Here is a 27,562-nt window from a genome sequence, read left to right on the forward strand (position 1 = left end):
ACACACACACACACACACACACACACACACACTTGTCTCCATTTGTTTTAGTTTGGCGGCAGAGGCTTTGATGCGTTGGCGACATGGATGGGGGTGGGGGGGGGGGTTACATAAAAGCCTAGGAAAGCTCAGGGCCTATGCAGGCGAAGGGGGACCTTTTGAACTGTTTTCGAGACATCATTTAAACCAAACGGGCTGACTAATCTGCCCAATCCCAAACAGTATCTTTCTTGTCATCCCTAATCTGATGAAGATTTGGCCCTGGCACCCGAACCTCCCCTTCTGTCTTTCTCCTTGCAACCCCCATCTATCCTCCCCTCCACCTCCTCTTTGGACTTTCTGTCTGGGCAGACCAGCTTTGACAGGTAACATGCAGTGGAAGAGAGGTTCATTTGAACCAGCTGGGTTTTAAAATGTGTGTCAAGACGAGTGTGTATTGGAGCCTCTCTTATCCATTCTCTATTCAGCCTGTCAACAGCAAGGTACATGAGATGGGATGGTTGGGAGAAGATGGGGTTGGTACTGATGTCTGATAGCCAGATCATATTTGTTCAGGTGGAGATGTTTATGCCATGTGGCACTGCACATGCTGTACCAAAGTTAAGTGTTTTCTATTAACACACAAAATCATGCTTGTTAATTTAGTCCAAAACTCTTTGTCCCATCATACATTGTTCCAGGTGCAGAGTTTGGACTGTGGTTTTAATATGCCTAGGTTCATCCGTATCGCTGTTAAATCTGTAATCACTCTTCCTTATCTAAGTGCTTTTATTTATTTGACTTTATTTGACTACAAAATTCAAACAAATCCTACCATCATTATTCATGTGTAGTGGTTTTATGTGATGTGAGTCGGAAGGAAATGTTTTTTTCCTGACCAAAGTAACCATGTGATGTTTCCAGTGTTTAATGTGGAAGGCATTAAATCAAGAAACACGCCCAGACACCTGTGTAAATTTACCAGAACAGAACACACCTGGTAATTTACCAGAACAGAACACACCTGGTAATTTACCAGAACAGAACACACCTGGTAATTTACCAGAACAGAACACACCTGGTAATTTACCACCTCCCTTTCTCTTTCTTTCTCTCTCTCCCTCTTACTTTCACGTCTCTCGCTATCACTCTCTTTCTCGGTCATATTCATCTCTCCCTTTCTTTCCATCTCTCTGTCTTCTCATATTTCTCTCTCTCTCTCGCTCTCGCTCTCGCTCTCGCTCTCGCTCTCGCTCTCTCTCTCGCTCTCTCTCTCTCACATATATCCCCCTTATCTCTCCCTAGAGGAAGCGTTCTCCACCAAACACCACAGTCTGGGGATGGAGAGGGAGTCGTTAACAGAGCAACATAAAGAATGCACTGCCAAAAGGTACGTGTCAACCTGTAATTGAAGCATTTATTTATCCATGCACACACTCGCGCACACACACAGACACACACTCGCACCCGCGCTCCATCCCGTTGGTTCACCGCGCCATCTGCTAGAAATTACCTAGGCCCCACAGAATGGTGTGTTCTAATATGCTGTCAATTGTTCTAAATGCTGTGGGGAGATTACATTCTGCTTACAAAGAGGGGGTGTTGGCTCGGCGCTGCCTATTTGTGTTTTTAGCCCTAGAGAGAATAAGCAGATTGTGTCAAAGACCAGTCTGATGTGTTTGCCTTGGCCTGCAGGGGTGCACCCTGGATACAGAGTTTGTTTGGCTGGGTACCTGGCAGTGATGGGGCCAAGGCAGAGCAGAAGCAACAGCACTGCTACAGTAAACACACTAGTTATAGCTGGCCGGGCAAAGAAACCCACCAACGCATCATGTAACCAAGGAAATGTATTTTGACACTCATGCATCTGCCTAACGTCCACCCCTGGAAAAAAAGTGTATTTAAAGTTCATTGGGCGAAAAAGAAGTGTTTGTTAGGGAGAGTTGCTGAGTTCATGTAATAACCAGGTTTCTGGAAATGTGTCTGTCTTTGATGGTTTGGGTTTGATGTGGGAATTGAGGGTCTTGCATCTGGGCTTAACCAGAACAGATAAGAGAAAGCCTGCTGGACTGAGATGTGAGGTTTCTATGAAGGAAGGATCAAATGATTAACATGGTAATCATCTGGATCTTCTGAATCTACAAAGCCTCCACAGTAAGACCAGGGATTTCCAACTGTGTAATGGTGAGGGCCAAGGCAGGAGGCCGACCACAGGCAGAGCAGAATGGGGTGACGAGGAGCATGGAGGAAAGGCTGTTCATATCCAATGATAATTTTCTCCCAACACCTTTTCATCTGTCTGAAATGATGGCCCATTATCCACAAAACTCTACTCCCCAAGTGCTGGTTTAAATTGTTGAATGGGGGGGGGGACACACACACAGTCACACATGTTCTCACACACAATGTACACATAGGCCATACTGTATATATTTACACACACACACTTTTGAGTTCTCTGACTTGTCTGAAGTCAGACTCCTGTAGCTGTCAAGAGGTGGACATAAGAAAGCAAACATTATTCCAGACGTTTCCTCTTCTCACCTTGGCAGGTCAGGCTCATGGGTTGTTGTCCCCCCACCAAGTCTGCTAATGGAACAGCCCAGGGCTGGTCTAAGGGGCCTGTGGTGATTTTTGGACCTGTCCCGGGGGGGGAAAGAGTGGCTGGTAATTTGGCAGTTATGATAATTGAGTTGCTATTACAATTACTGTGGAGATGATTCAGAGCTGAGCCATTAGGTCTCCTCATCCAGGTCTGGGCCAAGATAAACACACCCTTGCTGTTCTCTTCAACCTCAGTTTCTAATTAAGGCACCGTCACCCCTCATAACTAACTGACACCCAAGCTACCCTCCATCCATCCCTCACTCCACCTCCCTATCCCCCTACCTGCACCCTTATTCTCTCCCTCTCTCCCTCCCAAGCTTTACTCTTTCCCCATCCATACTCTTGTTGTTTTTCTCTCTCATATTATTCATATAGACTGGGTATACCAAACATTAAGAACACCTTCCTTGAGTTGCTCTTTCGCCCTTGAACAGCCTCAGTTCGTCTGGGTATGGACTCTACAAGGTGGCAAGCGTTCCACAGGGATGCTGGCCCATGTTGACTCCAATGCTTCCCGCAGTTGTCTGGATGTCCTTTGAGTGGTGGACTATTTTTGAAACACACGGGAAAACCCAGTAGCGTTGCAGTCTTGACACCCTTTAACCGGTGTACCTGGCACCTACTACCATTCCCTGTTCAAAGGCACTTACATCTTTTGTCTTGCCCATTCAGCCTCTGAGTGTCACACGTACTGTACACAAGCCATGTCTCAGTTGTGTTAAGGCTTAAAAATCCATAATTAACCTGTCTCCTCCCGTTCATCTACACTGATTTGAAGGGGATTTAACAAGTGACAATAAGGGATCATATTGTAGCTTTCACCTGGTCAGTCTATGTCATGGAAAGAGCATGTGTTCCTAATGTTTCATACACTCAGTGTATAATACTGTATTGTACAGTACCTTCTCCCTCTCTCTCCCCATCCCCCCTTCCCTCTTCATCACCTCCTCATCGTTCCCTTATACCCATTTTCTGTCATTTCCCCCTTTCTATCCTCCTGCCTCTCTATATCCCTGTCTATTTGATCCAGTTGCTTCTCTTTTCTGTCACCAGTCCTCCCTCTGTTCTCTACCTCCTCCTCTGTTACTGTCCTCTTTGTGTTGCTCAGTAAGGCAGTGAGTCTGACTGAGTCATCAACTGACTGTCTCTGTGTCTGTCTCCCCAGAGAGATGTTCCTCAAGTCCAACGCTCAGCTCACCTTCCGCTGTCGTCAGCTCCTCTCTGAGCTGTCCTACATCTACCCCATCGACGTGGTCACCACGGCCGTGAGTAACCTCCTCCTGAGTAATGCTAGAAATGAGCCTGGTCAATATACTACACAGTATTGGCTGTAGTCAGCTATATGGCATGACAACGATGGCGAACAAGAGAGAAAACCTTGAGTGAGAAAATCTTGGGGAGAAATGTTTTCTCAGCCCTTATTAGTCTTTGGAGTGGCCAACCACTTACATTCCCTGTGTTTTGAAATCGGTTAAAGTTTCAATCTGAAATGTTCTGCGACGGAGCTGAACAGCTTAAATACTCAGTGGTCATTAAAATACCATTTCTAAGGAGAGGGCCCTTTTTGCTCCCGAAGCTTTTCCCTTTCCTCTCTCTCTGTTTTCTCTGTTGTTTTCTGAATATGGCATTGTTGGTTATTGGATTCTCATTCTCATAAAACTTGTTTAATTTCCCTGCAGGCTAATCAATCCGATTATGTCATCTGTGGAGTGAAGCTGCCCAACTCGGAGGATTTCCAAGGTAACATATCTATTTCAACGGGAAACGGAAGGGTTTGGAGTGACACAGAGACACTCATAAAGCAGGGTGCATCTGCTTCCTTTTATTGAAGGTTAAAACTTCTGACCCCTCTTTTGGTTCCACATCACCATCCACATGTAGTAAATGTGAGCCTGTACTCTCTGTCTGAGGTTTGTGTGATATCAGTGGATCCCTTTAAGCTGATGCTCTGACTGATCCTCTCCTGTAATTGGGACTCTATAGTTGAGTCCCAAATGGCACCCTATTCCCTATGTATTGTGCACTATAGTTTTTGGGGGGCACTACAGTATATAGGGAATGGGGATAGAGTGCAAATTGGGACACAGAACAATATCTGCTCTGAGGTACAATGACAAGTGTTTTAGAAGTAGTGGCTGGTGGAGGAAACTCTGCAAGACATATGTGTTGTATGGGCTAGATGTAATACCTTGATGCAGAGTCAGAGTACTTACACCGGAAAGGTTTCACCATACTCCCTGGTAGCAACCTTTTGTTAATGGAAGCAGGCCCAGGACCCACAGAGTGCTCCCCATCATCCAAGAATGTGGAAATTGCTTCCTGTGTATTTGACCTCTGGAGTCTGTGAATTCTGCTGCCCAGCTACTTTATAAGGACTGGACCCATGGGTGAGAGGGATGAGACTGATAAAGGGACTCTCTGAGTTTGTCACACCACTCTGCTGGTCTGTAAGTTCAGCCCACCATTTCTGTGTATTTATGAATACTGAGTAGTATAATCTGCAAAGTACTGTATGTCATAAGTCTGTCTCATTTACTGTGGGTGTTTTAAAGGCAGCAGAAGAGGATTTGGCATTGTGTTTGTGCGCGTTTACACGGCAAAGGTCTGAATAAGATGATGATTCAAGAGGGGCTTACATTTGGAAAGTGTTATTCATCTAATTCCCTCCATGTCCACCCGTATGTGTTGTGGATAATCTGATTTGGCTTTCTCAGCCAGGGAAGCACGACTTCAAAGACATGATGGAGGGGGAAGTGGAGTTGAGGGGGTTGAGGCAGGGGGACTAATGAGAGCCAGGTTTCACCAGTGTGCCTTCTTTTAATACCCCTCCATTGCTATCCCCCGACCTACCCCAACGCTGCCTCGATCTCCAGCCCCCCATTTTCTTGTCTGCAGCAGCCTCCCCCTCTTCCTCATCCTGATGGCTCGTCGGTTGTATTTGCAGCGGTGAGTGGATTCCCATCCCCTGCGGCTGTCTCACCCCTCGGGGGTGGTAGATATCTAGTGAGTAAACCATGAGGCATGTGCTGTGGCATCGCAGTAGGAGATGGAGAGGCCTACAGGGGAAGTCCTAACCCACTCACAACCTCCCTCCAACCTGTCCTGTCCTCCCGTCCCTCTCCTTGCATGTGGTGTGGCTGTGTAGTAGAACAGAGAGTGAGAGGGACAGAGGCCTATAGGAGGTGAGGAGGAGGGTCTACCTGGTCAGACGTTCCTGTCTAACACCACCTTAACCACTACACCTATACAGCAACCCAGCCTGAAACTACCCCATCATAGAGGCCTGACCTTTGGCACTTCACCCCTGCTCTGATTTCTGTGGGGCCCTACCTGAGAGCTGGGCCAGCCCAGTATTAAGCCGATCATGTCTGAAACTGTGTTGTTGCCGGGTCACAGACAGGAGAGGGCTGTCTGCAGGGTAGGATGTGGTAGATTAGTGAGCCACTGGGGTCAGGGCTGCTGCACAGCCTAATCCAACCTGCCCTGCCTGGGGAGACTGAGGGGAGAAGGTAGAGGGGTGACGCTGGAGGAGACTGGGGACAGGAGATGGGAGAGGCTGGATAAGGTGAGGGGAAAGAAGAGAGAGGATAGTTTGGATGAGAGACTGGAGGAGACGGTAGAGGAGAAGGGAGGGGAGGCTGGTGAGGGTAGAGGGGACTTGCTGCTAAGAAGAAGGGGTCATGGGGTGGAAACAAGCCCCCCAGTGCTTTCTCTCTCTCGGAGGTAACTCAGCCCTCATCTGAGGATACTTGACTTTGGATTTAAAAGGTTCTCCATTTGCCCCAGTTCATGTCAGTTATACTTATGATTCCTTTATCTGACATTCCTGTTGGATAGAACTAGTTTTATGGAAGGTATTGGCATTATAAAAGGTTGTCAGCTTCATGGCCTCTGCTGGTATCAGAGGTGAAGACACAAGAATTGTATAATTCAGGGTCGTCTAGTTATACACCAAAGGGCTCCTAGTCAACTATTTACTGAGGCAGCGGTCTGTTATTCCAAAGCATTAAGACAAAAGCACTATGATTTGGGGATTTGGAAAGTATAAGCACTTTGCCCGGAGCAATGTCCTGTTGCTCGGCAGTTGAGAACTTGAAACAACTTAATGTGCTGTCAAAGAAAGCAGTTCCTTTACTTCAGCGAGGTGGTGGACCTGTTTTCTAGTCAGAAATGTTAATGAAACCGTAACCGTCTAATTTTCCCCTAAAATGCAATTGAGCCCAGTAGGGATAGTTTTACTTTTCACGCACATTTCTGAAATAAATTAAGTATTTTTAAGTAAATGAGGTTTTCTACAGCAGTTGAAGTTTTCTTGCGTGTTCCGTCGCCAAAACCCACTCTATATCATTTCGAAAACACTTTGCCCATGTAAATGTGCCTGCTTTTCATCGGTGTGATTACTTGGTTACCAAAGTTTTTTTCCAGTTTGTGACGTCTTTATTATATTACCACGTTACGATTTGATCTTTCATTTCAATGTAATGAACTTATATGAAACACGTATGAAATACATGAGTATTGCAGTCAGACTGTTGCTGATCACTTGCTTTCAAGTGGAGCTTCATGAAGCGCTAAAGAAATGATGAAACACTGAGACTGTTTAGCTCGTTGCTGCCGTTTTGACCAACTTTAGTTTCTAGTCGTAGCATTAAAATGTGTTGGATTAATAACCCATTAAAACACAGCCATTGAAGTGATTAACAGGCATGGCATTTCATTATCAGATCCATTCAACAAAGGTTTTATGAAGTAAGAAACAATGAGACCATTTCACAGTAAACCTGTCCAACAGAGACTGACTGACCTCTGTTGTGTTTTGTCCTGCAGCGAAGGATGATGGGAGCGTTGCGGTTGCCCTGGGTTACACGGCCCACTTGGTACTGATGATCAGTTGCTTCCTGCAGATCCCTCTCAGGTATCCTGTCATCCACAAAGGCTCCCGCTCCTCCATCAAGGACACCATCACAGACAAGCTCAGTGAGAAGGAGCGAGAGTAAGGACCCTACACTGGTTATTTTCTTTCTTTTTATTTGTTTTGGTAGATACACATTTTTTCATTGTTACTGTACAACAGTACAGGTTGAATTTACTTTGTGATGATTAGCCACCACGTCACTACTCCAATAGAGTAACTCTGTTCTATAATGATCACAATAATAGACCTTGGGAGATGATATACCGTGTTCCTGGTCATAAGAAAGGCCTTACAGGGGCCACATAATGACAGTAGCTAAGCCTGCTGTAACCAGGTGATGGATGCCAAGGATTCCTAGTAGCCAACAATTTAGCGGTAGAGTAGAGAGAAACTCTAAAGTTCAACGACTGGAGAGCTCATGGTGATCCTGGTCATAAGAAGAGCCAAATAAGGTCAACGTGTGTGTTCTCTAGTTTACTGTACAGTAGTTAGTTTGTGCAGAGGATTCCTAGTCACCCATGAAAGTGAGGATCAGAGGGAAGCATGTGACCTATCACACAACAACCCTTCCTCCAATCCAGATCTGTTTGGACAGGTTAAGCCCACTGTAATGCAGCATATCAAATCGTGTGAGGTTCACTCACAGGTCTTTTTTTAACAGTCCTCCTCTTTACCATTCCATAAACCCCAGACAGTAGACAGTATTATTTTTCATAATGACCAAGCAAATGGTTGGAAATCCCTCTAAAGCAGCCAGTGTGTTTTACCCACCCTGGCATGTGTAGTAGACGACAGTATTAATTTTGTACCCCGGGGGCTAACCTAGGCACTGTTCTATCAACACTGTATTTAGACAGATGTACATGAATGGAGAGAGGTATTTAAGATGTAGGGATATGTATGATAATATTGTTGCCATGGACACAAGGAGAGGATAACACTCTTGGGGCCTCGCCTTTGGGCTGTACCAGCCTGCTTGTTTAAATCCAATTTATAGTGTACTGGGCACAACAATTACAGTGTAAGGACACTTTATTAAAATGATTATTTTGATCTGTTTGGATCCGGTAACTATGCATCAAGCTTCTAACAAAACTCCTGTTGCCTTGTGATAATTGCATGTTTGGGAATGCACACACATGCTCCCAGGTATGCAATCGTATATTACTTTATATTCCTGAACATTCCGTGCACATTCCTGTACATTCCCCCCTCAATCAAGAAAAATAAAGAATGGGTATCAAAATTAATAATTTATAGGATTTTCTAAAACCCAGAGACACTTTGAAAATAGGTATAATCAGACACTGTAGTGATGGGTATGATAAGGATGTGGGCATATTTGATCCCTTTAGTGGTAGATTGATTAATAATAAATGTAAGTGACAACTGCTAAGAAGGTAAAAAGTCTGTCTGGATTGCTTCTTGCCACGCTACATACAGTACAGTTGTAACCTGTGATCTCTGGTTCTGCACAGCTTGCTCACATTTAACTGCCTCTAGTCTCTCCACCGTGGCAGGAAGGCTCTCACCTGTTCATATCAGCTAAATACTTTGGTTTCACCCTTCATATTCCATTGAGTGATATTCTTTGCTTTGTAGCAGATGGAGATCGCCAGTGTTTCATAGACACACAATATTATACGATGTGTGATGTTCCCCTTTACGAGGCCTCCTGTATAAGGAGCAGCTGTGAGTCCTGTGTTAGTGGATGTTAACGGCCAGAGTGAGATGGGTAGAGAGTGGCAGTGTGTTTTCTGCTCTGTGCTGTTGAGGGGGTAGCAGGCAGGCAGACTGGCCTTTGAAACGCTAATGCATGCAGCCTTGTTATAGTCAATGAATGAATAAGAAAGAGAGAAGGGCCAAGACCCCTTTATTAACTCATAGTAACTAACAGTTCCCTAGACAGGCAGCAAGCCTCTTGGACCCCGATTAGTACCTCAGTAACCCAGTAAGCCCTGACCAATGCTTCATCTAACTCTGTTGGCTGTTCTGGGCTTAAACTGTATCACCCTGTCAGGGTGAGATGTTCCGAGTGTGTTTATCTCTCCTCTCTTTCTCTCGTACTTCCTCACACACACACATATGGATACTGCCCATCATTGTGTTAGTCAGACACAGGGGAAGTCATGTCAACAAATACATGCATTCCTCCACACATGCATCCATATGGCATACATCCAAACCATTGAACGTAAACAGGCAGATGGTGAGAGTGCGTGGCAGTGTCAGAGACCACTGCAGCTGGCAGCGACGTATCTCTTCTTCTGCTCCTCTGAGTGATGTCATCATGGCAGCTGGAGGGGCTCACTGGGGGTCTCTCCTCCCCCGCTCTCCATCCAGCTCTACTCTCCCACTACATCTACCTCTGTGGAGGGCCTGACTGCACTGTACGCATTCCCATTCCCAGGGCTTTAAAGCAGGATATTTACACCAGGCCCATCAGAGAAAATAAACCAGAGGATGGGTGAAGGGAGGACCCAGCCCGGCCTCACAGCCCCACCACATCACCCTTGGGTGTCCCTGAGCAGGGCCTAACGCTCCTTTCAATTTGACATCTCACCCCCTCTACCTCCCCCTCCCCATGTTTATGAGCCTGCCGGTCCCAGAGGGCCCTACACACGAGGCCAAACGATGTGTGGGAAGATGGAAAGTAACCTGTCTGAGGCTGTGAGTGTACAAAAATAGTGATTAAAGTGTTGGAAAGGGGCAATGAATAGAGATGAGTGAGGTGGTACCTGAGCAGTAACTTTAAAGCATGGCAGAATTAGCAGGTGGGTTTGCGATGGATCATTGCTGAAGGCACGCGTATAGAAACCCTCTGTTGTGATGATGATGGAGGAGCAGGTATGCAGGCATCACACCGGCCATGCTCCTGGAGGGTCTGGGAAACATTACTAGTCCACCACTCACTGTGCATCTCTGGTCCCCAGTTGGCTCTTGTGGTGTGTGACGCTCTCTCTCTCTGTGTATTACTCTCTATGAGTGGTGTGTTCCAGATGCTAGTGACGTCTCAGCACAGCTTGTTCCCAGCTAGATGGAGCGGAGTGTCCCCACTGTGAAGTTGGGGTGTGACTGATTCCTCTGTGGAGGCCAAACATGTGGTGGATCTCACATCGCACCCTGCCAGTCTAGTTAAAAATGTGAAAATTTAGCACCACCTACAGTTCATCATATAGTCGAGTAAGACATGTTTTTCCTATCCCTGGATATGTGTGTGTGTGTGTGTTTGTTAATTGGAGTCTAACAACCATTTAGGTTCTCCTGACTGCCAGCCATGTATAAATGTGTCTGACCTGTAGAATGAGGGCATTGCTGTTATATTCCACTCCAAGTTGCGGTGGACCTGCGGTCTCGGATAATGATGACCTTGGCTTTTATGTAGGCGGCCATTTTGCCACAGCAAGAGCAGGCAGACCTGTGTACAGCTGAACTGGAGTGCCCTCTAGAGACCTCTCAGTCAGTGTGGAATGAATGAATGGGGCCGCTTGGGGACTGCAAGGAGTTTTTAGGGAAAGGTGGTGAACGGCGATGACTCCACTTTGCCTGTTTGTTGGCACTAGGCCTACCTTGAACGCACCATTATTTGGAATCTCGGAAGCTTTCACCCCCTAAAGACATTCTCAGAATGCAATGTGCTGTAACGACACGTTGCACCCACATTGTGGAGAGCAGCAGCAGGGCGAGCCCAGCATCAGCTCCATAGCTCTAGTGTGTCTGATTGCATGGGGGAGAATGGGGAGATGCGATCCAGATGTCCACTGACTGTATGATTGAGACCAGAGCCCGGCCGTTAAAAGTCTAAGCGCTGCCTCATACAGCCTTTTTACTAGGACTATTAAGAGGGAATCCATTTTTTTTGTCTGAGTTTCGTTATGAAAGTGAAGGCTTAAGAAAGAAAGAAAAACGTCTAAGAAGGGATTGACACATCAATGTGTGGCTCAAGTATAGTGTTGTGCGGCTGGGGTGGAACTATGACTGCCAGGGAATGGAGGGAGGGAGAGATTCTAAGAGAGGGCCTCGGCTCGGCAGGACCTGCAGCTCAAAAGAAGGTTATTGTTACGGGGTTTCACCGCTTTCGCGTCCCTTAACATGGACCATGTGGGACCAGGGGAAGGGGTGGCTGAACCTCCCTCAGTTTCACATAGCAGCCACGGGACAGGAGAGGAGAGAGCGGAGGGAGGGGGTAGAATAGTTGCTCAATGACAGGACACAGACTAGAGACGGGCAGACTTTCACACAACACACACCCAATCACGCAAATACTTTCTCACACTCTTTTACCCCCTCAAAGATGTAGTACAATATAATAGGAAGTACTGTAAAGGGTTAGTGAGTTTTGGATAGCCCAGGGGAAAGGGAAGGATTGTCTGGTGTGCCAGACGGGTCAGTTGCATAAGTGGTTGACTGGCCCTGCTACCCTGTGATCCAAAGAAGATGAGCTGAGTGGGCCAGTGAGACCAGGCTGCTCCCCATCCTCAGTGGTCCAATGCCCTGATGCCTCAGGCACCCACCACCCAGCCTATACTCTACTCTACCATCACTCTGTTAATGCCTCAGCCATTAGGATACATTCCCTTCTATTTTTAGCCCATTTAACAACCAATTGACAAATTTGTCTTTTTCATGTAAAGCTGTTAATAATGAACATCTGCCTTAGTTGAACGCCTTTCAAAGCCATAACTATGATCGTTAACTCTAAAGAGTGGCTTAGTTGGCTCGGTTCATCTGTACATTGTATTTTACACTGCTTTTTCATCGATGGGTAACTGTTGGCCTGACTTGTGTTGTCTTAATGCCAATAGCGGCCGGGTCTCACTCTACATTTACATTTTAGTCATTTAGCAGACGCTCTTGTCCAGAGCGACTTTCAGTTAGTGTGTTCATCTTAACAACCACATATCACAGTCGTAGGAAGTACATTTTTCCTCGATAAAGAAGTTAGAAGTTAATGTCAGTGCTCTCTCCCCCTCTCTCTAACATTAAGACTCATGGGAGTAGTCAGCTGTATATGGCCTGTGACTCCCTGCCACAAGATTGTGAACACAAATTCGAAATAGCGTTCCATGTGTCCGTTTCACTTCAGGTCAGCATCTGGGAGGAAGTTTAGATTCCCCGTGATAAATAAAGAGGCACTTCTGCAGAGGGAGATCACCTAGCTAGCCCCATAGAGAAATCTGCTTAGATCCTGTCCTCTGGGTCCAGCTCTCTGGTTCTAATTAAAATAATAGGGGGGGGAGCAGGGCAGGGCAGGGCAGGGAGGGAGAGAATCCAATCTTATTTTATTTGTCACATGCTTTGTTAACAACAGGTTTAGGCTAACAGAGAAAGGCTTACTTATGGGACCTTCCCAACAATGCAGAGAGAGAAAACAGAGAAATAATAGAAAGTAATAATAAATGCCAATGAGTAAGATAACTTGGCTACATACACAGTGTACCAGTATTGAGTCGAGGGAGGGAGACATTTATACAGCAGTGCGTTTGCTCCAAGATGGTTCCTTACCCGAAATGTAAGTGGAGTAGAGCGGCAGTCATTAAAATAGCATTCACTGACATATGCTCAATGTAATCATTTCTCAGATATTGGAAATTACAGCTCGCTGTGATTTATATAGTAACCGGTGCCATTAGCCGTGACAGTTGCGAGGCAGCAGGTGTTTTTTAAAAAGCAGGCCTCACATCATTTATGGTCCTGGTGCGTTTGAAATCGCACATTAAAGACATTCTAGGGAACTTCTGGGGAATATTTTTTTTCTCGTTTTTTCTTTTCTTCGAGCCGACTGCACATAGCTAAGTGTAAGTAATGGTTACGAGTGGCTAACTCCCAACTCCACTATGTGAACCAGAACTGTTGATTTGCACATTTGGTGTATTCAGATAGCATACATTTAAATATATTTATTAGATGTTAGAATGTTGAGTCAAGATGACTCCTCATTGGCCTGAAGGGAGGTCCAAAGAGGCCAGGCTTTTCTAGCGTTAAGGGGAAAGTAGTCCAAAAGTTACTGAAAGTAATCAGATTATGCTAGTGAGTTTGGATAATACAAAAGTTACGTTACTGATTACAATTTTGGACAGGTAACTAGTAAATCTCACGAATTACATATAGTAAGGAACCTACCCAATTAAATATATTTTTTAGGGGTAGATCAGTTTTAATATTGCATTAAGATTGTGGGTTCCATCAATGTAATTGTCTGCATAATTTCCAATCCCCAATATATTTATTTTGTAATTATATACATTACCCGTCAAAAGTTTGGAGACACCTACTCATTCAAGGGTTTTTCTACATCGTAAAATAAGAGTGAAGACATCAAACAGAACATTTAGTAACCAAAAAAGTAAGGATGCACCGATATGACATTGTTGACCGATAACCGATATTTAACATTTTAGCAGCCTTTTAAGCAGTCTAGTAAAGTTAAATAGTTAACACACACACAAACGGACGCAGCGGTCTAGGGCACTGCATCTCAGTGCAAGAGGCATCACTACAGTCCCTGGTTCAAATCCAGTCTGTATCACATACGGCTGTGATTGGGAGTCCCATAGGGCGGAGCTCAATTGGCCCAGCGTCGTCCGGGTCGTCATTGTAATTAAGAATTTGTTCTTGACTGACTTGCCTAGTTTAAATAAAGGTTACACACACAAACCACACCACACTGACCAAAAAGTTATTTTGTTGGCATTTACATACAGTTGAAGTCAGAAGTTTACATACACCTTAGCCAAATACATTTAAACTCAGTTTTTCACAATTCCTGACATTTAATCCTGGTAAATATTCCCTGTCTTAGAGAGAATGATTTATTTCAGCTTTCATTTCTTTCATCACATTCCCAGTGGGTCAGAAGTTTACATTTACTCAATTAGTATTTGGTAGCATTGCCTTTAAATTGTTTAACTTGGGTCAAACGTTTCAGGTAGCCTTCCACAAGCTTCCCACAATAAGTTGGGTGAATTTTGGCCCATTCCTCCTGACAGAGTTTATGTAACCGAGTCGGGTTTGTAGGCCTCCTTGCTCGCACACGCTTTTTCAGTTCTGCCCACACATTTTCTATAGGATTGAGGTCAGGGCTTTTTGATGGCCACTCCAATACCTGGACTTTGTTGTCCTTAAGCCATTTTACCACAACTTTGGAAGTATGCTTGGCGTCATTGTCCATTTGGAAGACCCATTTGTGACCAAGCTTTAACTTCCTGACTGATGTCTTGAGATGTTGCTTCAATATATCCACATAATTTCCATCCTCATGATGCCATCTATTTTGTGAAGTGCACCTGACCCTCCTGCCGCAAAGCACCCCACAACATGATGCTGCCACCCCCGTGCTTCATGGTTGGCATGGTGTTCTTCGGCTTGCAAGCCTCCTCCTTTTTCCTACAAACATAACGATGGTCATTATGGCCAAACAGTTCTATTTTTGTTTCATCAGACCAGAGGACATTTCTCCAAAAAGTACAATATTTTTTTATGGTGGTTTTGGAGCTCTGGCTTCTTCCTTGCTGAGCGGCCTTTCAGGTTATGTCGATATAAGACTTGTTTTATTGTGGATATAGATTATTTTGTACCTCTTTCCTCCAGCATCTTCACATGGTCCTTGGCTGTTGTTCTGGGATTGATTTGCACTTTTCGCACCAAAGTTCGTTCATCTCTAGGAGACAGAGCGTGTCTCCTTCCTGAGCGGTATGACGTCTCCCTGGTCCCTTGGTTTTTATACCTGCATACTATTGTTTGTACAGATGAACGTGGTACCTTCAGGCATTTGGAAATTGCTCCCAAGGATGAACCAGACTTGTAGAGGTCTACAATTATTTTCTGAGGTGTTTGGTCTGATTTCTTTTGATTTTTCCCATGATGTCAAGCAAAGTGGCACTGAGTTTGAAGGTAAGCCTTGAAGTACATCCACAGGTACACCTCCAATTGACTCAAATGATGTCAGGGCTTAAGAAGCTTCTAATAGGCTAATTGACATCATTTTCTGGAATTTTCCAAGCTGTTTAAAAGCACAGTCAACTTAGTGTATGTGAACTTCTGACCCATTGGAATTGTGATTCTGTGAATCGTAAGTGAAATAATCTGTCTGTAAACAATTATTGGAAAAATTATTTGTGTCATGCACAAAGTAGATGTCCAAACCGACTTGCCAAAACTATAGTTTCTTAACAAGTAAATTGTGGAGTGGTTGAAAAACAAGTTTTAATGACTCCAACCTAAGTGTATGTAAACTTCTGACCTCAACTGTATGTCCCCATTACCTGTAAAACATAATCAAAACCTATTTCTTTCACTTACTTGCTGTGCTGTTTTGTTGTTAATTTGTTCAGTCTCAACCAGGATTTCATCATACACATCAAACAGTGAAGTTTCAGCTCTTTCTGTCCATGGCCTCTCTTCCTTGGTGCACACTGTTACTGTGTCCGTTTCCCACTTGTCCAGCTGTGTATGTAGCATTTCACATAAACGCTGTTTCTGGTCTGCATCGATGTAGCGGTCCTTGTACCTAGCATCGAGCATGGTGGACGACACAGTAAAGAGGCTCAGAGAGAATTCTACCTAATCGCTTGTTCGCCGCCTCGAATACTTCAAAGTGTTTACTTTGAAATGGTACCAAGAATATGCATATCCTTGCTTCAGGGCCTGAGCTTCTTGCGGTTCGATTTGGGTATGTCATTTGAGGTGAAAATTTGAAAAAACGGTGAAGATCCTTTAAGACAAGGTCAGTTAATCCAGAAAATTAAGAATTTTGCAGGTTTCTTCAAGTGCAGTTGCAAAAACCATCAAACGCTATGATGAAACTGGCTCTCATGAGGACCGTGACAGGAAAGGAAAAGAGTTACCTCTGCTGCAGAGGATGAGTTCATTAGAGTTACAAGCCTCAGAAATTGCAGCCCAAATAAATGCTTCAGAGTTCATGTAACAGACGCTTCTCAACATCAAATGTTCAGAGGAGACTGCGTCAATCAGGCCTTCATGGTTGAATTGCTGCAAAGAAACAACTGCTAAAGAACACCAATAATAAGAAGAGACTTGCTTGTGCCAAGAAACACGAGCAATGGACATTAGACCAATGGAAATCTTTCCTTTTGATATTTTTGGTTCCATTCCCTGTCTCTTTGTGAGACGCAGAGTAGGTGAACGGATGATCTCTGCATGTGTGGTTCCCACCGTGAAGCATGGAGGAGGAGGTGAGGTGGTGCTTTGCTGGTGACACTGTCAGATTTTATTTAGAATTCAAGGCACACTTAACCAGCATGGCTACCACAGCATTCTGCAGCGATACGCCATCCCATCTGGTTTGCGCTTAGTGGGACTCTCATTTGTTTTTCAACAGGACAGTGACCCAACACACCTCCAGGCTGTGTAAGGGCTATTTGACCAAGAGGGAGAGTGATGGAGTGCTGCATTAGATGACTTGGCCTCCACAATCACCCGATCTCAACCCAATTGAGATGGTTAGGGATGAGTTAAACTGCAGAGTGAAGGAAGAGCACCCAACAAGTACTCAGCATATGTGGGAACTCCTTCAAGACTGTTGGAAAAGCATTCCAGGTGAAGCTGGTTGAGAGACTGCCAAGCGTGTGCAAAGCTGTCATCAAGGTAAAGGGTGGCTACTTTTAAGAATCTCAAATATAAGATATATTTTGATTTGTTGAACACTTCTTTGGTAACTACATGATTCCATATATGTTATTGGCTTCCTCTGCACTTCAGAGTATTTATTTATTTATTTTCTCCTTTTTACGAGGGTCTCGTCCTGCTATCGTATTTTAGGGTTGTCTGTGAGGTAAAGGCCTGGTGGGCTGATGAAACCGAGGGCTGTGTAAATACTCTAACCCTTTAAAGTGAAGGGGCTTTCTGTTAGAAGCTTCTTTTAAGACGTACCTAGTGTTCCCCACACTGCTCCTTATTAATTACATATCTCTACCCGGCCGTCCGCGCGACTCGCAGGCAGCTCAGCTTAGACAGGTCCTCCACACAGATTGGCGTGTGAGATAGGGAGGCAATGAGAGTTTTTGATCACATTAAGTAGATGTCAGTGTGGATGACAGTGTTGATCATGGTGCCTGTCAGTGTCATATTTAGTTTGCCAATTGAGTGTAAAGAGCTGCCAGAGTTGGGGTGTGGGGAGAGGTATTTGGACACGGTAGTAATAGAAATGCATCTATTTTAATGAAGGTGAGTAGCGGAAGGCTGTGGTGTGTGTGCATGTATGTCGTTGTGTGTTTGTCTGACGAGAAAGAGATTATAATTGAAACCAGAAAGGAGAGCAACGAGTGTATGTATGCATGTATATATGTATGTGTGTATTCTGTGTTCTGGCTCTGGTCTGTGGATGGATGGAGGGCTCCCGTGGGCCTGAGAGCTGTTCCAAGGACGATTGTAATCCAGTTCATCCAGCTTGTGCAACAGATCATTTCAGCACAGACGCCAAGAGAAGACCGGCCGGCCAGCCCATTGGTAAAAATGACTGCTTTCCACTCCAACTCCCCCTCTTTTCTGTCTCCTTCCCTCTCTCTGTCATTCCCTCTCACCTGTCTCTCTCTTCTTTTCTGTCTTTTCTATAACTGCTCTCTCGTCGTGTCTCTCTCACTCTCACATGTTGCACCCTCCCTCTATTCTCTCTTCTCTCACTCCCATCCTCTCTCTCTCTATCCCTCTCCTGTCAGCTCTCTACCCCCCCACATCTCTTTGGGACCCCTGACTTCCTCTTCCCCTCCCTCCTGCTGGTGTGTAATAATATATTTAACTTTACTGGACGTTCCCGGGAGGAATTCCTGGTGTTTGGTGAACCGGAGTCCCTTCAGTGTGATTTCAGACGCACTGGACAGCACTCATTAATCACCTCACCGTGACGGCAAACCATGCGGGTGAGGGCGTGTGCACGTCGATGTACCTTCATGTGTTCCTTTGCTTTTCTATATGTGTGCTTATGTGCGCGTGTCAGCCTCTCTCTCTCTGATTTCCCCTTCACCAGCAAACTAATCATATGTTGTCGGGAGAAAGTGATTGTTGGAATGCCTGCTATGAGACTGTGTGTGTTTGATGTGTTATTTCTCCCTCTGTTAGTTATTTCCTGGTCATGAGATATGACCTCTGGCATGCTGCTTCCTCTGGGGTTTGACTAGGCAGGGTATGTAGGAGTGAAACAAGTGTCTGAGGCTGTGTGGCCTATAGTGTTTCCCTCTGTCTGTGAAACCAACAGTGTTATTTGTCTACTTTATTTGGTAAAGAGTTTCTATGTAATGCACCTCACAAGAAACTGAATGAATTGTGTGTATGTATTGGGCCGAGGAGGAGAACTGCACTACAGTCTGTACTAAGGCGTTAAAGCGTTATACCTCATGTCCACCAGATGCATCGAACTCTTTGCGTTCCGGCGGGAATGTTGTTAATGGTGCTGTCCGCAACGCTACGTTGGGGATGCCGCACTAGGCTGCTGTGTGTTCTGGGTACAGCATGCGTTCAATATTTTCAACTCGTGCATTGCTTTACCGTGCCGTGGTACAAACAGAAGGACACACGCAGACTGCAGCTTGCTAGCTTTTAGCTAGTTGAACAGCGAAGCACATGTGCATCAAGTATGGAAAATGCGGGCTAGACATCCGGCAAAACAAACACATATGCATCTGGTGGACATCAGGCATTATAGATAACAGAGCTGCAGTAGCTAGGCTGTATCAGTTGGGGCTACATTGCCTCATGCACCTTGCCCTGTAACAGTGATGTACAGTACCAGTGGTGTGACAAGAGGAACCTCCAAACTCTTGACCTGGGCCCCTCGCTCCTCGGCTCTGGGCCCCTGGCACCTGGGGGTCAGTTAGCGGGAAGAGGGCATGTCTCTTCTAACACAGGATTACCAGTAGAACCTGTCCTGGCTTCAGGGGCTCAGCCATGTCCACTGACAGGAAGGGGACGGGGAGGAAGGGAAAGGGGGGGAGGGCCGGATGTTCACTTGCACCTCCTGACCTGACTGACTGCTGAGCCTGATAGTGGAGGAGTAGTCAGTAGTCGTACATGTTTAACTCAAGCAGGGCTCTGTGCGTGTGCGAGCAGAGTAAGACCGTGCCCTGGGCACATCTCTTCAGTACATCCTCTCTGTTGGGGAGAAGACATGAGCACATAGTGACAGGGACTATCATAGGATAAGGCAGACTTGAGCCATAGTGGGATGAGAGGAGAGCGTTGTTGTCACTAGGAGGGGGGGTCAGCAGGCTCGGCCTGGGGCAGTCTCTCCATCTCTCCATCTCCACATTAACACTTCCATCCAGGGGTTTTCAGCACTGTGTGTGTGTCTGCCTGCCCTGCCCTACTAGCTAGACATCTGACTGCCACTTGAATGCTGAATGTTTTTTTTCCCACTGAGCCTCTCCATCTGTCTGTCTTTGTTCCCTGAAGTGTAAAAGCAGGTGTACAGGCTGTTTGATAGGCCTACAGTATGCAGCCTGGATGGTTCCGAGCTTGGCTGATATTTCAGTTCAGTGTTTCCCCTCAGCTTCTGCTAAGATGTTTTATCTACCAAACCCCAACAGATACAGACTACACTACAGTAATTCCTGGACTGTGACAACAGGGAAGCAATTTATTTCACAGCACTCAGTCTTGTTGGTGAATCTGTCAATGTTAAACCAACAAGGAATGAAAAAACAATTTCAAGCACCACATGGTTTATTCTGGCTATTTTCAATCGGCGATGTAGATATGTTATACATTTGAGGTATGTGTGAAATTGCACTCCTATTTTGTTATTACCCTCATATACAAGTCTGGTTATTACTTTATTTACTGTAGTTAGGGTTGCAAAGCTACCGGTAATTTACCAAAGTTACCGGAATACAGGTCATCTATGGCAATCTATGGTAATGTTGGTAAATTATACTTGAATGACTTAAACAAAAATATGTATTCAAATATAGTATACTTTTCCATGACTTTCTATTGAATAGACCATATGGTTCAAGAGAAAATTGCATAATTAATGAAAAAAGCATCTTATCAACAATGGCATTATTTCCAATTAACTCTGCAACTCTTCCAACGATTGACTTTTTTCAAAACCACCACCAGTTTGGTGCCAATACATTTACAACAAAGACGTATTGACATAGTAAAAAATCAAATCAAAATGTTTTATTGTTACATAGGTGCAGAAATGTGTTTTACAGGGTCAACCATTGAATATTTGACATATTTTACATATGATAAGGACACACAGACGGCCAGAGATATAAAAATACACCTGTGATAATCGGAAGTACCCAAAAGGGCCTGTAGATGTCTTGTGATCAGTTAAATTAAATCCTTGAAAGTTACAAAAATTCTGGTAGTTTACTGGTAAACTTTCAAAGTTTCTAGTAATATACCCTCCTTTTTTAACCCTAACTGTGGTATTGTTATTACCGTGGTAGATGTCTCTCTGAAGAGCCCAGGAACTGTTTTGATGTTAGAGAGGAGGGAGGGCCTCTGCGCTCTCAACTCCTCAATCTATCAGGATTAGGTTTCTCTCTGCTGTTACCCACAGACCCCCATGTGTACCACTTACCACAGTACCACTTACCCCAGTACCACTTACCCCAGTACCACCTACCCCAGTACCACTTACCCCAGTACCACTTACTCCAGTACCACTTACTCCAGTACCACCTACTCCAGTACCACTTACTCCAGTACCACTTACTCCAGTACCACTAGTACCCTACTCCAGTACCACCTACTCCAGTACCACCTACTCCAGTACCACCTACTCCAGTACCACTTACTCCAGTACCACTTACTCCAGTACTGTACACTCATTATCATCGCTCTTTCTCTTCTTCTCACACAGATTCCCACTTTACCCTCGAGGAGAGCGTTTTCAGTTTGAGTACGGAGTCTACCTGATCAACAAGAACATCGCCCAGGTAATGTTGACACATAATATATTTAATATATGTCATTTAGCAGACATTTGTATCCAATGCGACTTAGTCATGCGTGTATACATTTTACCCGGGTGTTAAGTGCCATGCTCTACCAACTGAGCTACAAAGCACCAGCATGTGTCAGGCCAACTCAGAAGTTCAGATGGTCTGAGGGTGTTAAGTCACTGAAAGGTTTCTGTGTGGGGAACAGACAGTGTTTGCATTGGTCTGTTGGTTTTTACACATGTTTTGGATCAATCAAGTCATGTCCATTTGGACTGGAGCCTTGTTACTGTGTTCCTCTGATCCCGTTGTTTTGAAAGACCTGCAAACTCACAATACACATGGAGAAACTAGGATGCATGAAAACAGACTGGACTAGAGGGAGGCCCCAGTGTACATACTGACCCTCTGTATGTAATGGCTCAGGATACTGTGAGGGAGAAGGACACACACACACACACACACACACACACACACACACACACACACACACACACACACACACACACACACACACACACACACACACACACACACACACACACACACACACACACACACACACACACACACACACACACACACACACACACACACACACACACACACACACACACACACACACACACACACACACACACACACACACACACACACACACACACACACACACACACACACACACACACACACACACACACACACACACACACACACACACACACACACACACACACACACACACACACACACACACACACACACACACACACACACACACACACACACACACAGGGGTCAAACTCTATTAAAATGGGTCTAATTTGTTGACCTGTGTGAGTCCCCCCTCTCCGCCCCCCTCCCTCCTTTAATCATTGAGCACCAAATATAACAATTTGCATTCCATTGTGAGAATGTGGAATGGGATCTCTCCAGTGTATTAAGCAGGGCAATTAACTGCAACAGGTGGCTGGGTTCAAATGACTGCACTTTGGGAGGTTTGGACTCTGACACACTGCCGCTGCCGCAACCTGTTAGCTAGCTGCTATCCAAACTGCTGCCATCCTCCATCCGCCTTGGTCCAACAACGAGAGAGAGATGGGGGTGACAAACTACACACTGCAAATTCAAATAAGCTTGGACTGAAAACCCAAGGAGGTCAAGGGTGCATGTTATGATTTGCATGAAAGAGCAGGACCATTATTTGTTCTGTACGGTATGTATGGAGACCCAGAAAATGTTACATGTTTCAAAATGATCGTGTTTTGTTCTTTATGTAACCGAACTGAAATCGAGAATGCTTTTTCTCCCAGTTTGTTTCATGTACTGTTATGATTGTAATGATCTATGAGGGGTTCAGATAAGTAACATTTCCATGGGGTTCTTACTGTGGTGTGAGTTGCTCCAACATATCAGATCTGATTTTCATTCCCTCACTTCTGCCTGTCCGCTCTGCCAGGTTTAGAGGTGAAATACTATCCTGGAAGAAGTGTTGATGATGGTGTCATTTGATTGACTTTACTGTACTGTAGTAACTGTCAAGTAGAAAGGGATATGAGTGTCTGTGTGCATGTCTGTGTGGGTCGAGAGCCTGATAATTCTCATCTCAGACATGGACGTGGATCAACCTCTTAAATCCCCCATGCAGTCTTTACATTTTGTTTTTGTTTTGTTTTATCATCACCGTATGTCTAATAAATCACTGTGTGTGTTTATTTCATGAAAATAACTTATTTCCCTGGACGGCTGGTAGAGCATTGCGCCAGTAACCAAAAAGGTGTCGGCTCAAGTATTCGAACCAGCAAGGTGAAACATTTGTCTCTGGACCCTGGCCGTGACCCCACTCCCCGCGGGTATCTCAGGAGCAGTTGGGATATGCAAGAAACACATTTCCATTACACATTTGTGTGTAACTGGACTAATATAAGCACCCCCAAAGTTATTATGAGCCTCCTTTTGCCATTGCAATTCTCAGTCTGATCAAGTGGGTGTGTAGATACAAATTTAGATATATTTACATACACTACATGACCAAAATATGTGGACACCTGCTCATCGATCATGGGCATTAATATGGAGTTGGTCCCCCCCCTTTGCTGCTATAACAGCATCCACTCTTCTGGGAAGGCTTTCCAGTAGATGTTGGAACATTGTGCTGCAGGGACTTGCTTCCATTCAGCCACAAGCAATCGTGAGGTCGGGCACTGATGTTGGGCGATTAGGCCAGGCTCTCCGTCTGCGTTCCAATTCATCCCAAAGGTGTTCGATTGGGTTGAGGTCAGGGCTCTGTGCAGGCCAGTCAAGTTTTTCCACACTGATCTCAGCAAACCATTTCTGTTTAGACCTCGCTTTGTGCACAGGGGGGCATTGTCATGCTGAAACAGGAAAGGGCCTTTCCCAAATTGTTGCCACAAAGTTGGAAGCACAGAATTGTCAAGATTTTCTTTCACTGGAACTAACGGGCCTGGCCCGAACCATGAAAAACAGCCCCAGACCATTATTCCTCCTCCACCAAACTTTACAGTTGGCACTATGCATTGGGGCATGTAGCGTTCTCCTGGCATCCGCCAAACCCAGATTTGTCTATCGGATTGTCAGATGGTGAAGCGTGATTCATCACTCCAGAGAATGTGTTTCCAATGTGTTTCCAAAGATTTACACCACTCCATGAGACGCATGGCATTGCTCATGGTGATCCTAGGCTGTTGCGGAGCTGCTCGGTCATGGAAATCCATTTCATGAAGCTCCCGAAGAACAGTTATTGTGCTGACGTTGCTTCCAGAGGCAGTTTGGAACTCTGTAGTGAGTGGTGCAAATGAGGACAAGCAATTTTTATGCGCTTTAGCACTCAGAGGTCTGGTTCTGTGAGCATGTGTGGCCTACCACTTCGCTGCTGAGCCGTTGTTGCTCCTAGCCATTTCCACTTCACAATAACAGCACTTACAGTTGACCGGGACAGATCGAGCTGGGCAGAAATTTTACAAACTGACTTGTTGGAAAGGTGGCATCCTATGACGGTGCCACGTTGAAAGTAACTGAGCTCTTCAGTAAGACCATTCTAATGCCAGTGTTTGTCTATGGAGATTGCATGGCTTTGTGCTCGATTTTATACACCTGTCAGCAACGTGTGGCTGAAATAGCCAAATCCACTAATTTGAAGGGTGGGTCAACATACATTTGTATATAAAGTGTATATTTACATTTTGGCGGATAAGATTGTCTAGACTCTAGAGCCTACCCCGCTTCAAAGTAGTAGGATACATATGCAAATAAAACATGATTGGTCATTGGTCAGAATAATCAGATAATGATGTCATGCTGTGGGCCAAAATCTCCATCCCACCTGATCAGGCAGATATTCAAGGTGTTTTTTTCACTCCAAAAAGCTTATCATAATTATCATAATTATCATAATTATCAGTGTTATTTCGACCTCATAGTGTGGAAACAGGAAATCATGTTTTTGACTGAACTGCCCCTTTAAAAACCTGGCAAGTGCACAGCATATAGGCTCAAACAGCAATATATAGAGTCCCAGTCTTTACGTTACATTGGTGGGACCCCACCCTACCCCCTGGAATAGCGTTTGGCATGTGACTGTGTGTCGGTAAAAAGTCAAATCCTCAGGTTGACTTGCGGTGAATCCATCCGGAAAATCTCTCTCTCGTCATTGTGTAAGACAGTCAACATTCTGTGTCTGTGTCACTGAATGCTTTGAAGGTGAGCTCATGAGTTTTTGTCAGTCTAGCATCTTATACATTCCATGTGTGACTGGGGGGGATATATCCATGTTGAGAATGATTTACTGGGCCGACTCAAAATCAACCTATGTGCACCGCATGGATCAGCTCCCTACAGCTGACAATGGTTGTGAAACGTTGTTGCAGAGCAGCGCAAGTGGTAAACATTTCATAGTAGATGTAGCGGAACCCACCACAAAGACAGCTCCCCCACCATCTATGGGGAATTGCTGTACCTCGCATGAAACTGTGCATTCCTGTGACTGATCACTGGGTTCCGCCGCCATCACATGTGTTCCAGTAGTTTGGGGGGAATGCATGAAGCGACCGACGCAACACTGTCACGGTTCATTTCCTCCTTTTTACAGTCGATACGGGTTTTCCACAACTCTGGCCGTTTCAGACCACTTTATCTGGGAGACCTGGATTGCGTCCCAGTGATGTTTGAGTAGAGACTACGGTATGGTCCTTGTTAATACTCTAAAGGCTTTATTAGGAAATGGCTGCCTCTATGACCCCCCTCCCCCATAGCGTATTAGAAACACTGAGCCTGGTTTTTCCACTCACTAGTGTCATTGACCAATAGAGCCAGCGCTTTGCTTCACGGCCAGGTTGTTATTATTGTGTTTGTGTTTTGTTCTTTCTTTAGTGATTTTTATGCGATCCTTAGGTTGTGCCCGGCTGGAGCTGGGCTGCCACGGTGTCTTGCTGCTGACACAAAGCAGGGCTCTGGCTACAGAGTGAAGTACACACTCATACTGGATCAGTGGTGGATGGAAGACATTATGCAGGTAACTGTCGACATAAAGGAAACAACAACATTGTCTTCAAAACTTGGACAGAACCCCATTTCCACTCCATTTTCCTTCCTTGTGAACTCTGCAAACAACATGTTTCAACACAAACAACACCCAAATGGATTGTAGGATTGGAGTGGAGACATTTCCAAGTTCGATAACATGCATCTTTGCACTCTGCTCCCCAGTTGCACTTCTGTAACTCGATTTAAGCATTGCCCTCTGCTGGGTCGTATTCAACCGGATGCATCCGGTTTTCAGAGGAAAAGGAAAGAGCCTGTGACGCGACTTCCGCTTTTGGAAGTTAACAAGGCAACTCCTCCACATTTACTGGATTGGTTCAACAGTGCAGAAGAGAACCTTCCCCGATAGGATTTTTTTCTCTCATCAGGACCAGAAAGAAAGAAACGCTGCTCAGGTGTTTCTTTTACTCCGATGTTACGTAAAAGCTTTGCTAATGCCTTGTGCTTCTCACGGAGAGGCCTGTCCTATTCTAGCCCCTTGGAATGAGTGCACTACGTGGTGAAGTGCGGTCTGGCTGCTCCTTCCCTCCAGTTCAGGAGGCCACAGGTGAGGGTTTGTAACAGGGGCTGAAAGTCTCTGCAGGGGGCAGAAGAACTGAAGCCGCCAATCCTGCGTTTTAGCCAAGTTAGTGAGACTGGCTCTCAGGGATAGTGAACGTATGCTCTGGAGATGAAGCAGCTCTCTCTCGCTCTCTTTTAGATCTCCTTTATCCATATGCTCATTGTGAAACAGGCATGTGAGCTGGATTAGATTGCAATAGACGCTAGATGTTGTTTTGAAGGGTGGAGGGGAGGTGGGGTAGGGGTTGGGGGGCACAACAATTAGTAGTAGTGGAAAAAGTACCCAATTGTTATACTTGAGTAGCAGCAAAGATACCTTGATAGAAAATTACTAAAGTAAAAGTGAAAGTCGCCCAATAAAATACGACTTGAGTTAAAAAAGTGTACAATTATTTTGTTTTAAATATATTTAAGTATCAAAAGTAAATGTAATTGATCAAATCTACTTAAGTTTCAAAAGTAAAAGTATAAATAATTTAAAATTTCTAATATTACGCAAACCAGACAGCACAATTTTTTATTTGTTTTATTTATGGATAGCCAGGGGCACACTAATTTACAAACAAAGAATTTGCGTTGAGTTATTCTGCCAGATTAGAGGCTGTAGGGATGACCAGGGATGTTCTTTTGATAAGTGTGTGATTTGGACCATTTTCCTGTCCTGCTCAGCGTTCAAAATGTAACGAGCACTTTTGGATGTCAGGGAAAATGTAAAAAGTACATTATTTTCTTTAGGAATGTACTGGAGTAAAAGTTGTCAAAAATATAAATACAGATACCCCAAAAAACTACTTTAGTACTTTAAAGTATTTTTACTTAAGTATTTTACACCATTGACAATTAGCTCTGAATCGCTAAGCCAGGGGTATCGTATTTGCCTGGTTTGGGAGCAGGAAGCTCAGTGTTGCACAATTATTAAAGCAGGACCGACCCAGGGCTGTCTGAGGGAGGGGGAAGCAGAAGGCATGGGCACACCACCATGCCTAGCTCCGAGGCCCACAGGGATAAACCTGCCACTCGCTCGGGTCTG

At 44.9% G+C, this 27,562-nt stretch overlaps 1 protein-coding gene across 2 annotated transcripts in view; it reads left to right on the forward strand.

Moving 5' to 3' along the window:
* LOC118391174 (UV radiation resistance-associated gene protein-like) overlaps positions 1–27,562 on the forward strand; it is a 153,889-nt gene that overhangs the window by 69,184 nt on the left and 57,143 nt on the right. The window contains exons 9-14 of one of the 2 annotated variants that reach the window (XM_052457896.1): positions 1,285–1,369; positions 3,752–3,851; positions 4,266–4,326; positions 7,414–7,579; positions 21,333–21,408; positions 22,378–24,139. In XM_052457896.1, coding sequence (XP_052313856.1) covers positions 1,285–1,369; positions 3,752–3,851; positions 4,266–4,326; positions 7,414–7,579; positions 21,333–21,408; positions 22,378–22,395 — 506 coding nt within the window. In that variant the 3' untranslated portion in view covers positions 22,396–24,139. Of the gene's footprint in view, positions 1–1,284; positions 1,370–3,751; positions 3,852–4,265; positions 4,327–7,413; positions 7,580–21,332; positions 21,409–22,377; positions 24,140–27,562 lie in introns of those variants that run through there. The other variant, XM_035782280.2, reaches the window with a different exon arrangement.

The sequence above is a fragment of the Oncorhynchus keta genome, chromosome 12 (genome assembly GCF_023373465.1).
Source record: "Oncorhynchus keta strain PuntledgeMale-10-30-2019 chromosome 12, Oket_V2, whole genome shotgun sequence".
NCBI classification, from domain to species: domain Eukaryota; kingdom Metazoa; phylum Chordata; class Actinopteri; order Salmoniformes; family Salmonidae; genus Oncorhynchus; species Oncorhynchus keta.